The 13,708-nt window shown below is 32.4% G+C and overlaps 1 protein-coding gene across 3 annotated transcripts; it reads right to left on the bottom strand.

Annotated features, from left to right (window-relative positions):
- Nucleotides 1-11,237: 11,237 nt before the first annotated feature.
- Nucleotides 11,238-12,236, bottom strand: LOC110025600 (heavy metal-associated isoprenylated plant protein 23-like). Of its 3 annotated transcripts, none has more exons than XM_020726171.1 (3): nucleotides 12,061-12,236; nucleotides 11,814-11,984; nucleotides 11,238-11,738 (listed from the first exon to the last, which is right to left on the bottom strand). In XM_020726171.1, the coding sequence occupies exons 2-3, from the start codon at nucleotides 11,950-11,952 to the stop codon at nucleotides 11,440-11,442; spliced, it is 438 nt and encodes a 145-aa protein (XP_020581830.1). In that variant the 5' UTR covers nucleotides 11,953-11,984; nucleotides 12,061-12,236; the 3' UTR covers nucleotides 11,238-11,439. The 3 variants fall into 3 exon arrangements, with proteins under 3 accessions (XP_020581830.1, XP_020581829.1, XP_020581831.1); XM_020726170.1 differs by having other exon boundaries at nucleotides 11,814-11,965; XM_020726172.1 differs by having other exon boundaries at nucleotides 11,814-11,954.
- Between the last annotated feature and the right edge of the window lie 1,472 nt (nucleotides 12,237-13,708).

The raw sequence follows: 13,708 nt of genomic DNA, 5'->3' as shown, positions 1-13,708 counted from the left end.
TTCTACATCTCCTCAACTCTCGCAGGCAAGTTCCACCCCAACATTACATTGTGACCTCACGCTTATCCCTGTTCTGCGATCTCTTAGGCCTGACGCACCACTGCACATCACCGGCTTCTCCTCCACCCTCAGATACCCTAACCCGAAGCCGTTCTTATAAGCCCTCTCGTCTTCCTCCCCTGAAAAATCCAGACCAAGCCGAATCCCTCTCTTATTGCGTTTGATACACTCCCTACCGCAGCATAAGTCGGATCTCCGTATCCTTGTACGAGCCCAATTCTTCCTCTCTATCACGTCACGAGAAGCCCGATTATCCGAGTTCGGCTCCCTATACTTAAAACCTCATCCATCTCTCTCTCACCGGAAGCAAAGCAACCACTTCTAGCTCCAACTTCAAGCTCCCCGCATTTCCGCGTCGCCTCTTCAATCACCAACAGTAACCTTCAGGTAAAGAAGTAAGAAAAGGGATTTATGATCATGTGAGATTTATTATTGTTGTCATTTAATTTTATTTTTTTCTTTGTCAAACTCAAGTTAAATTCTGCTTATTTCCTGTTATCAAATAGCTACCTTAGGATAGGATTTAACATTGTCGTTTTGCCTGATTCTGTATCTTATTAGTGTCATTTGCTTGCTTTCGTTGAGGGAGCTGCAATAGATTCAAAATTCTATAGAATTTAATTATTTCATGTTCTGTTTGTGGTAGATTTAGGTTTACAGACATACCCAAAATCCCATGATCTTAATGAATAATATTAAAATCTAGCAAACAGATTATGAACCACAAATAAGATGGACTTTCAATATTAGAATAAAAACTTACAGAGCAGAGCAGACAAATTTAATGGGCAATAGAGACCCTATATTTACAGACTAACAAGCACTCTCAGAGAAGAACTCTACGCATACTTTCAACAAGCACAAATGACCCTTCAATAGTCAGATTTTACAAACCGACTTCAAACAAGACTTTAGGATAGCATATAAAGTAAATAGTAAAAGGACTAATAATTGATCCTTTTTTAAAGATTAAAATTATTTGTACTAAAAAGTAGATTGAGAAAATACTGATTAGCACAGGGTTGTTTGAAAAATATATATTCTTTTATCTTGGATTGTCTCGAGATAATGATAATAGAGGGTTATTTGTTATCTTTTATACTCTGAATCTTCTTTTATAATTAATTTTTGTAATTCTTCCCAATTTTCCACCATATTATCACTAGCTTCAGATGAGGAAATTCTTTCATTTTTATCTTCAGAAAAAGATCTGCTAACTACTTTTATAATCTTCTTTTTATTTTTTATTTTTTGGTAATTCATTTGAAAATTCTTGTCAATGATTTGCATGAATAGCCTTAAGAGAGTTATTTCTTCGAGGAGGTTTCATAAAGTAATGTCTTGTTTGAACTGATTATGTTTTCTATAAATTTAATCTTATGTTCGAACTTAATTATTGTTCATCATTTAATAAAAAAAAAATTAAATAAACATTCAATTTAGAGAATCTTTCCATGGTATTTGGTATTTTATAAAGAAGAAAAATTCTGATTGTCCTTCAATAAAACATTTTGATGAGGTTTTAACAATATGTTTAGAAGATTCCACCTGTCAAAGTTTTAAGAAAAATAGGCTGAATATTGAATAGGCTCAATGCTGAATAGACTCAATTCTAAATAGGCTCAATGCCTTTTCCCTTTGCTTTCATTCCATTAAATAATAATCTTACAATCTATTTTAAATACAAAATAAAGTGCATAATCTATTTCAGGTAACTTAATAATATATATTCTGAATCTAAATATTCAGCTAAAAGAGAAATAAATCAGAATAAAGATATTGGAAAGAAGGAAACTTCTAATTATAGAAAACTCCTAATTTAGCTATCTGATTTTCGTCTTTCCTGATTGACACCCTCCCTCTAAATACTGTTGACTTATTAGGAAGCATCAATTTGCAAACAAGAAATTTTTTCGGGACCAATAATCCTCAAGGTGTGAGTGCCAAAACTGAAAGTGTCGAATTCGAGAATGCCGAAGCCTAAGAGTGCCAAAGCCTGAGAGTGTCGAAGCCCGAAAGTTCCGAAGCTAAGAATGTCCAAGCCTCAGAGACAACTCCTGAACCATAACATGTTTCGAGCAAAGAAAAACAAGAAATCCTTTATCATTGTTGTCCAGAAATTCAAATCATAGCCACAAGAAGGATCCACTTACAGTTACAAGTTCCAGATGTTATCGATCATAGCCTACAAGTAAGATCCGCGTCCTGATCCAAATGCTGCACATCATAGCCCACAAATAGGATCCAGTTACATGATCCTGATGCTATTGATCATAACCTACAAGTAAGATCCACTTCCTGCTATATGATCTAGATGCTATTGATTCTTTCTACGACAACGAGGATGATTTGTTCCCTAATTTTCACGCTAAAAGTGTCGAAGCCGTGAGTGTCGAAGCCGAGATTGCCGAAGCCGTCGGTCTGGGAAGGAGTGCCGAAGCCGTCAATCCTTGAGTGTGACGAAAAAGCCGAAGTTGAAGCGGACGAAGCCAAAGCGGAAGAAGCAGTCGACATTGCCGCAGAAGCAGCGATGACTAGCGAAGGAGATCTGAAGAAATAATGAGACGACAAGCAAACGAGCGAGAATCAAGAAAAATAAATTGTTCCTCCCTTCCTGTCCCGCAAGAAGACCGGAGGACCGGCGGGAAGGGAGCCTTGACGGTCCTCCAACGATTATCGGTGGTTAGGGCAAAAATTTGGCTCTGATATCATGTCAAAATTTTGAGAAAAATAGACTGAATATCGAATAGGCTCGCTGCTGAATAGGCTCAATGCATTTTTCCTTTTCCACTCGGATTACTTCTCCTTAATTGGAGAATGATTTTAATAATTGCATCAAAATTATCTCAACATTTATGAAATGAGTGGGGTATGTCTTGAGATATAATTTATGTTATTAAACATTCACGAGTGATTTATCCTTGGATTTAAGAAGTAGAATCCTTGGATATTGTCTCAATATATGTCCAATAAATTAGAAGAAAGCATTCGCTAATGACATTGCTTCAATTTAAGTCCAATAATTAAAAGAACTTATTTGTTAATAGCTCGATTTAAGAGCTTTATAATCAATAATCTTGATTTGGAAGGCGTAAGGATCCATTTCTTATGATGAAGTATCTGATAAACAATGAATTTACTATAAGCAATTGATTTATTTAACTCATTAAATATGCATTAGATTTATACGCATTTAATCTGAGAATGGCTTCGTATATATTTTTATCAAAGATTGATTCATATGAAAATGAGCTGTTTTCGATATACATTTTTAAGATTATCCATGGAAATCTGTTATGATAAGCATCTCCACTGATTTTTATGATGAGTTCAATGACAACTTTAGTGCATATATTTGATTATGATTCAACTATTTCTTTGAGGGATTTTTGTTATGAGATTTTTTTTCACCTTTTGAATTTTGTAATGAAGAAGTTTGTCCATTTTTTAATTAATTGAATCTGTAGAGATGATTTGTAAGATTGATTGTGCTTGAAGGTAAATCCCTTCCTCTTCTATGGTCTTCTATGGCCGCAATGGGCCCCGCAAATAGAGTAATTAGCAGGGTCATTGACCTCTTCTTCTTGGGAGTGATTCCCTCTGGTCTGTGCTGCAAAAATTCTCTAGTTAAAAATCAGGAAAGAAGTTGATTTATCCCTATATATAATTCAATATCAAAAATAAAAAAAAATTTATAATTTTGCTTGTTATGTGGCAAGATTTATTTTGCAACTATATTTTTTACATCATTTAAAATAATAAATTATGCTGCACTATAATCTATGTTTAATAGAAATTTAGGATTTAAAAACTTATCTAGAAATATAGTAATTGATTTCACTATAGCAAATATTTCTTTTTTAATGGTAGAATATTTCGAAATGGGTGAGATTTTGTCCATAGAACTAAATTAAACTAATTATTCTTTAGATGTAGGTGATTTTTCCTGCTTGAAGATTTCATCATATTCTGGATTAGAATCATTTGTTTCAATAATTTTAAAACAGTGGGGGTTGGTGAAATTGATGCATGATAAATCTTTTTTCTTTATTTTAATTTTTTGAATGTCATTAATTCATTTTAGTCCATCAATGAATGGAGCACCATCTTTGGCTAAATTTTTATAAAAGTCTATTACAATAATGTTACAATTGATTTTTATTGGTGATAATATTAGTAAAATTATCAGTAAACTCAATATTTCTTTTTATGCGCATAATGGAAGCATTGAAGATGATGTGTCCTAAAAATCATATTTTTATTTGAAATAATTTTATGTTTGGTTTTTTACATACCTAGCACTCAAAACATACCTATTTACTTATTTCGCACCAAAAACTTATAATTTACATGTTTCACGCCCTTTTAAGCTTCGTTTAATGCTCCATTAGACGCCCTATTCCAAACACTTATCCCTTCAGCAGACCTAGAATTGGCGAGATCCTACGTGCTAAGAGGAGCATAAGACCGATCTTGTCTCAGAAGGGATGTGCTCACCATTTATATCAACAACCTAGTGCTTCTTCCTCCACCACTGCCAGAAAAAATTATTTCATACGGACGGACACCGCATGCAAGATGCATGCGGTGTCCGATCCTGACCGTAAATCAAATGATCTACGGTCAGGATGTATTTCGGTAGGCCCCACCTAAAATATTAAAAAAAAAAAAACTGAAATGTATCCTGACCGTAGATCACCGTGATCTACAGTCAGGATCGGACACCGCATGGACACCGCATGCAGAGATGCATGCGGTGTCCGTACGCAATAACTTCTCCACTGCCAGAGGACTTCAAGGATAATGATAATGTTGACGAACGCACCTACCGTAGGGCATCACATTACTTCTGGTAGATAGGTGTATGATTCCTCGTCACCATCAAAACAAAAGGGATGAAAATAGAGAGGTAAGTTAAAACATGGAGAAAGGGAAGAAGAAGTTGATGAAAGCTGGACACAAAAATAAATAATCCATTTTTTGAGATCTTTGAAGAAATTTGATTCTCTTTTGACTCTGAGAGATTGAAAGACAAGAATCCATATTTTGAGATCTTTAATTACACTTCCAGTGATAGAAAAATTGTCCTTGATTCTTCTGATTAATCCAAAGGAAAGTTTTGGTTCGAAAAAATTGGAAGGGAGGAAGAATCAAATAATAAAAGAATAATGGTAAAAGTGTTCCTGCTACGATCCCTTTCCCTTAATAACATTTACCTCAACAAGTCTTTCTCCTTCTCCATGAATGATCAATGCTTTTTTTTTTTTTTTGCTCCATTTTGCACACTATGGGGATTAGAGGAAGATAATCCTAAGAAGTCGTTGTTTTGCTTTTCGTTTGTCACAAATTTATCTAGTTAGTTATTGAAGATGCCTTTTTGAAATTCTAAAGTTGGAATTTTGTTGCTATTGAGTGTGATGAAAATGTGAATTCTATTATTTCTTTTCTTGTTTACATTTTGCAATTAATTGAATTCATGCAATTTTATTCCAAATTGATCGAGTTCTTGTTCAATTATACTTTTGTTTTCTTGCACTTGAGACTAAGCTGCCTTTTTTTTAATCCAATGATAGAAGATACATTCTCTAGCTGCTTCACTAATGACATCTACGAAACCGCGATGGAGCGTGATCCTTCCTCGGTATAACCCATTGTCAGCTCCGTCATAGCTGTTGCAGGTGACGGCGCTGCAAACACCTGCAATGCCACCTTTCTGTTCTCTCGGGTTTGGTATACTAGCACAGTAGTTTTTGATCCTGACAAGAAGTAATAATCATAAAGTTGAAGTTTTTGCTTGGCAACCTCAAAAGATTTATATTTGTTAATGATAAAGTTAGATGAGGAAAAGTATTAATGTAGAATTTTTTTGTGACATAAATTGCTTTCTATAACTCTCATGAGTGATTGAGTCAAATTAAGACATATGTCATCTCGAAGACAGGCCAAAATAAACACGTTTAATTTGTTAAGTGCTAGTTTTAAAAGTGATTCGAGTTAAACACATGTGAATAAATTTTAAATATATATATGTATGTATGTATGTATGTATTTATTTGTGTACTAACTCTATCTCCCTCTCGTATATATGTATGTATGTATGTATGTATGTATTTGTGTACTAACTCTATCTCCCTCTCGTTTCTCGTGCATTTCAAATTTATATTATTGCCTTGAATTTTGTGTCAATGGCTCACATGCAAGACCTGAGCAATGTGGGCGTCACTTTTGGATAAATTTGACGTTTTGGATGCATAGACACTGTTTGTTTTGTAATCAAATGAAGTTCGAGCTACTTTGTTGTCTGACTCGACAGTGGTGGAAGGTCTCATTTGATTAGTTTTGGAGCTCCATACGTAATGACAAAGTTTGTTTCAGTAACAGTAGTTGCTTGGGTGGCATTGACAATGTTTAAAGTGAGTAAATCATATTCAATAATCAGCATCCTGTCATGTCCAATTCTCGCCATTTTCCTCCTGTGACCTCTCTTAGGTAATTTTAGCATTTTGGGCACTTTTGGTGAAGCTTATATTGCGAATGATTGATATTTGAAATGACTTCAGGCATGATTGAGTCGTTCTCACCTCGATTTAAGCGGCACTTCAGCCTTTTTCCCTCATTTGATTGTGTTTGATCTCAGTTAAAGTGAAATATATATGGAGGTCAACATTCATGGAACTAGCCAAGAGTTTGGGACTATTTTTCTCACTTATTTGGGTTCTATGGATAATGATGATATCTTCTAATAGTTCATCAAATGGTGTATTTTTTACGAGAAATTCATTAAGGTTCATATTACTAGGATTTTACATTTTATTTTTTGCCGGTGTATTTAGAATGCGAGAAATTTGACTTAGTACAACAATGTTAGACTTGATTGGTTTCCTATTTTTAATATCATCACATATTAATTTGCTTATTTAGCAACTCATTTAATTTTCGTTATTATGTAGTTTAGATTTTCGTTATTATGGATAATGATGATATCTCACTTATGTTCTCTAATAATTAGCACCGCTTTGAGTTATATGCTGATAAAACCTACAACACTAATAAGAAATTTGTGTAGGATTTAACTTTAGATTTTTCTAATATAATCAATATGATGTGTGGTATTATTCCATGTAATGGACAATTTAGGATTTACATATCTCAATTCACCATTTAATTCAGTAACTTGTTTTCTTTAAATATAATACACTGCTAGAATTAAAACCGACTGACTGTGAAACAATCAAAATAATCTGAGAATTTCAATAAAAAATTAGACGCATATAAAATCAATGAGCAAAGTGAATTGATTTTAACAATTTTGGATTTTGAATGTTTTATTTTCTGATCAAAAGCAAAAGGACTGACAAAATTAGTAAAAAATTATGTAGATGAATAAGAAAAATCAAGCCTCAAGCTACTACAAGTACATGACTTTCTCTAACTTTGCTTGTCGCACTTGCACAACACTTGAAGTAATGACCCATTTAATTTGTACTTACAAGATTGGAATTGTAAAAGAGAAATTTTATTTAAGCCAAAGTTCTCAATTACATGCCTCATAATTACTACTTACAAACTTCTTATAACCTTGATCAGTTGATATGATTTGCACAAAGCAAATTTAATTTAAGATAACATTTAACTCCAATTCTATTTCGAATCTCATAGGCTTCTTATCCATTATTAGTCGAACATATGAAATCAATCATGTAACTTCTTTAGTCTTCATTAACATCCTACTCATTCTCCATTAAATATGATCTTATTGAAGAAATGCCTTTTTTCTTTTTTCTTTTTTTGGGTTTTTTTTTTTTTTTTTTTTTTTTGAGAATGCGTTAGAAGTAGAAGATGATTTGTAGTTATAATATGAATATATATTTTATCTTATTGATTTAAATATGCACTTAAATCAGATCATATTTATTCAATGCATGATCAAAAGTCAGAATAAGAGTTTGAATGAAATTTGAGCATGAGATCATATGTAAATTTATTTTCTAATACACTATTGAACATATGCCTTAAAATGTAAAATTGAACCACTTATATCTATTATAGTGACGAACCAATTGAATGATTTGAAGGTGCAACTCTTGATGAGTTATCTATGGATCTTTGGTCCTGTAATGAATGTTCAGACTTAGTTGATTTTATTTTTGGTTCTTGGTTTCCTGAATAACTAATTCATAAAAAAATCTTATGAAATTGAGCTGCAACAATATTTGAAAAAATGCTAATGAAGAATCTGTTTTAAGAATCGTGACAGTTAATACTCCATCTATCAATTCAATTTAAAAGATTAGTGTTTTATCATGACTCATATTCAATTCATGTCGTTTTTCTTCTTTTTTATTTTGAGTTTTCTTCATCATTTCTTTCTCTAATAATTAGTTATAGTATCTTTATTAAAATCTCTGATGTCAAAATTCCTTCTATCTATTCCATCTATTTATTTTTTATTGTCCTCACTATACTAAGGCCCATTATGCTCACTACTCTCTCCTGTTTTTTATTCTTTCTTTATTGTTGTTATAGTTCTGTCTTCCCACTAAGTGTTGATATATTGTTGATTCTATGTTACAATTCTGAGCATTGCTTTTGATATTAATTTGCTAGATGTCACCTTCTATTTTCGTTATTTCACATGTTAGCTTGCATCACCTTTTCACCACCTTGCTTCATGCTATGGGCACTGTATAGCTATTTTTTATTATTTTTTTCCAAGTTTTTTATATTCAAATTTAATCCAATCATTGGATTTTATAAAAAAAGAACTGGAATTCATTTTAGATGTATTGAAACTTAAGCTTGTGTGTTGATCTTGTCAAGTTTTGTTTAATTTTTTATTGTGGTTTATTTCAAGGCTATGAATAGAATCGTTCTGATGTGCAAAAATTGATTGAATGGTGAATATTGAAATTCAATTTTGATTTTTCTCTTTTTTGTATGTGCTTTTTGGATATTTGTCCTTCAAATGCTTCACAGTTGTGGACGACTATTTTTAAGGGAAATTTCTTTGTACTGGCGTGAGATTTGATTCTTTCCTTTGGGATGATTTTTATCCTTGTTTTAAATTAATTTACAGATGTTGAGATTTTGTCAAGTAAGATATATGTCAAATTTTCTATTTGAATTGAAGTTGAATGGTTATTGATATTATTCAGCATTGTTTTTTGTGGAAGTTTAGATTTTAGGCTATTATTAAATTATCTTTTAAAATGTTTAAAGCGTGTTTGTTTTCCTTATATTAAAGTGACAAGGATCATGTTACATTTGCGTATTATGAATTTTTTATATTTTTATATTATATTTCATCAAAGGTTGCATTGGAAGCCCATTCCTTACCCACCGTAGATCAATCTCTTAAGATCACTCTATTATTTTATTAATTTCATTACTTGTCTTATTTAGCGTCAATCATTTATGTAATTTGCATATTTGCTTGATTTATATGAAGATATTTTAAGAAATTGGATGTTAATTAAAACAGTGATAAGTTAATGGTTGAAGTGAACACACAGTTTTGGGAGTCTAAATCAGGTGATAAGATCGCATTTGAATCTAGAAAGGTTATCTATATGAATCCTTCATAATCTAAATGGGAGAAAGATAGGAATCATTTAAATTCATGCTGCACATTGGGACAAATGCCTATACATATAGAAATATCAAGAAATTATGGTTTAATTTGAGTCTTTTATGAACCTGCAATCAATATATTTGGTTTTTTTTCTCTCTTCATCTTCTCCTTGTTGATTTGCTCCCAACATGATGCTAGATAGATCTATATTTCTTGAACTTAAAGGTATATTGTATGATGAAACTGGATTGAATTGTATTTGATAATTCTTTGGTTTCATTTCAGGAACAAACATTGTTGTTATGATCTTAGTTATAAATATTGAATGTTAAATTCCTTGGAGCCAAAAATAAATTGGATGGAAATATTCCAAGTTTGAAGCGTCAAGTACATAAATGATCTTAGTGAGGTTAGTTTAGTTTTCATTATTTGACAGTTGTTTTATTTGGTAGCTTTTAGTTTTAGCTTATTTGAAATATGTTTTTGATGAAGTGATATTTGTGAATCAGTATATTCATTTCTGCATTTTTGGGGTTGATTCTTTCTCTATGTTGGCCTAGTTCAATCTCTATGTTGGTTTGATTTGCTAGTTTTTACTATGGCTATTCAGTCGTGGTATTGTTCCTTTTTGCTCGGTGGAACATTTCTTTTCTAGGGACATTTATATACGCAACACCCAATTCCTATGTATTTACATATCCAACACCTAAATTTTATTTTTTACATCTATACCTCCCAAATTTTTCATTGCACATAAAAAATACCTGTATTTTAATTTTTCAAATGTGAAGTACACCTTTTCGTGCATAGTTAAAGTGATGTGTAAAAATTAAATTTTAGGTGTAAGATATGCAAATACATAAGAATTAAGTGCTGTTTATGTAAATCCTTATTTCGGTCTTTATTCATGAAAGTAGTTGGATCATTGTTTCTTTTCCTACTTCTTTCCTGTTTTGACTTAGATATCATATTCTTTTGATACGAGAAATCTTGTTCAATTATATTGCCCATTCTGTGAATATTGTCTATTTGCCTAAAGTTATTATATTACTGGATTGAGGGATCCTTTTGTGCCTTTATTCCGGAATTTTTGTGAGATTTATATCGAGAAAGAAAGAGTACTGACCTTGAGTTGTTAGATTCATGAATATAAAATTAAGGCATATGTTAGGGACTTTCGGCTTAGTAAAAAATTTCAAATTCTCTTTTAATCTTGTACGTGTCTTTGGTTGGTTGTTGGATTCATTCAGATGATGTTGAAGTTTAATAATCGAATTTCAAGGAAAGTTACCTCTTTGCACCGGCAGCAGGCTTGGATTTCTCTACTTGCTGATTTTTTTCCACCATCTTTTCTTCGATTTAGTTTCATATTGGTTTTACTTGCTGGAATTATTTGTCAAGTTGGCTTATAACTAGCTTTCAAGTCCTCCGCTGATTTCCTTTGATTTAATTAAACCGTAAAGCATTATTTACCTGAATTTATCATATTCCTAATTTAAATTAAAATATTGTGAGCCTTTGTTCTAATTGACTGCCTTTGGAATTCTGAATTTCAAGTCAAATTTGTGTAACTTTCATTCATCATATCTCTACTTATATTAGGAACCCTGCCGTGTCTCAAAATCTCCTGCAGATCCGTGGAAAATAAACCAATATCTATTTATATATGTAAAACGAAGAAAATTCACCAATGCTAAGGTAAACATGGTAATATGCCCTTAGTCTCTCACACAACTATATCCTGTACCTCTTACTCCTATTACATAGACGCCATGAAAAGAAACATTCTACTTTTGATTTCTTTCCTTTCACATGATGGAGCAGGCATTTGGGTTATCATCACTGAATAAATTGGTGAACCGTTCCTCCTCTTTTACCGCAAGGCCTGTAGCTGTGATAGCCTCGACATTCCTCACATACCCAGCCGGAGCCTTCTTGTCATAGGTCCCACTTACATATGGGTGCATCACCACGTTATAAGGAACGTAAGGCCATATCTCTGCTCTCTTCCCTGTGGCCTGAACCCTCTTCAGCACCCTGTTTGGCTCAACATAACCAGCCACTGTAACCTTATTTTGCTTCCTGTTTATCTCCACTGACTGAACTCCTGCAGCAATAAGACATCTCTGCGTTAGGAAAGATAAGAGAGAGAGAGAGGAGAAAGAGTGAGAAAGAGAGATGCCTTTCATGTAGGAGAGGCATTTCTTCACTTTGTATTCACAGCCATCACAGTCCATCCTCACTTTGAGCTCTACTGTCTGGAATGACTTCCTCTTCCTGTGGCTGTAGCCACATGGAAGAAGGCTTGATAGGTATCCCATGGCTGCAGAAAGGCTGAAAAAGTCTTCAATAACTAAGGAAACAAGTTGATATTATTTTTGGAAATAGAAAAAGGCTAAGCTTTCAGGTTAAGTTAGCGTGCTAATTACCTTTGAAAAAGATGCCTTTTGAGCTTTTGATGGAGAAAAGAAGATCCAAGTATCTGTTAGGGATGACTATAAATTGTGAGGCGGAGAGGATGAAGAAGTTTCCGTCAGAACAGCTTAATCTTCCTTTGTTCTCTCTCTTTTCCTCTCTCAATGCAAGCCTGCAGACTTTGCTTGGCCTATACTCCCTTTATATAGCCTTTCCTAAAGCACAAAGCCAGCACTAATGGTTTTTTAAAGTTCCAACTTTCAAAAAGTGGGCGAGAGAGCATAGACAGAAGATTATAGGTTTAGGGACATTTATATGCGTATACCACCCAATTCTTATGTATTTACATATCTAGTCTCTAAATTTTCTTTTATATTTATAAAAAAAAAAATTAATACATGATTCGCCATTCCTGATTCTGCTGCTTAGATATGCTTAAAAATAAGATGTGGTGCTTAGAAATTGGATACTCACCTGAATCTAAGATAAGAATAAAATAAATGTCTATTTTTAGGGTTGAATTATCCTATTTTTAATATGTGGAAGATGAGGAGCGGTGTTAGTAATTAATTTGTTTATTTAAGAAAGATATCATGTCAAATCATCTGAAACCAATTTAAATATAGATAGCTTTTTTTTTTTCTAGGAAAGTTGAGCTGTAGTGACAATTGAGTTAGAAATTATAGTTGGGTTTACAAATTCCCCCATAGATCTTAAACAAAATATGGCTAACTTGAGCTCAAAAATGAAAAAAAGTTGTATTCATTGAAGAAACTTTGTTTACATAAACTTTAATTTTATTTCCTCAGAATGGTTCATCTTCAAGGTTAATTAATTACGTAGTAAGCTTGATTTATTTCCTGGAAAAAGACAACTTATTGTGTGCGTGGGTAGAGAACCCATATGCCTTCGGTACTGTGATGGAGACATCACTCCTCTAAAAGCAGTGGGTCTTATATGGTCCGGGAACATGGAACCTGTAGCCTGGTTTCATGAATGAAAACCTGCCACGTCATCTTTTAATTTTGTGAGATTTCATAAGAAATTCTTTATAAAGATTCTTATGATAAACTCATGGTCGGGAAGAGTTCTAATCAGTGTAAAATGAATGATGATAAGAAATTTCTACCAGAGTCTCCTGATAGGATTCCTGTCTTGGATAATGATGAGTAATTTGCCTTTGATCGGATTGTTATATATATATATATATTGTTATGAATGCAATGTGCAAGGTTTTATTTTTGCTTCAAAGCGCAAAATACAGAGGAAATCAACACTTTTATCAACACTAATAGATTATATAAAACTATACATTTAATGTATAAATACATGTAATAACAATTATAAAATATAAAGCACAACTTAAAAGTTGATATAAAAATAGAAAAAAAAAGTGTTACAATATAAAACTTGATGGTAAATATTGAGGGTAAACTAAATTTTGAATAATTTTTAATAGTTTGTTGTAATAATTAAAATTATAAAAATTACAAAATAAAAACATGCAAATTAATTTAAGCACTTCTAAATGTGCCTCGGCGAAGCAAATTCTATGTCGCACTTTTTGCTTTATTTTGCTTGTGAGGGGGATATATATATATATATATATATATATATATATATATATTTTATATATTATATTTTTTTTATAGAGTGGGGGGG

Source organism: Phalaenopsis equestris, unplaced genomic scaffold (genome assembly GCF_001263595.1).
Source record: "Phalaenopsis equestris unplaced genomic scaffold, ASM126359v1 Scaffold000312, whole genome shotgun sequence".
Lineage (NCBI taxonomy): Eukaryota > Viridiplantae > Streptophyta > Magnoliopsida > Asparagales > Orchidaceae > Phalaenopsis > Phalaenopsis equestris.
The sequence above is the reverse complement of the archived record's forward strand: the minus strand, read 5'-3'. Positions and strand labels throughout refer to the sequence as shown.

What these genes read in the sequence shown, in the direction of transcription:
- LOC110025600 (XM_020726171.1), bottom strand. Translation starts at nt 11,952, where the DNA reads ATGGGATACCTATCAAGCCTTCTTCCATGTGGCTACAGCCACAGGAAG. An exon ending in ATGCCTCTCCTACATGAAAG is followed by an intron (nt 11,739 to 11,813) that starts GCATCTCTCTTT and finishes TTATTGCTGCAG; the next exon opens with GAGTTCAGTCAGTGGAGATA.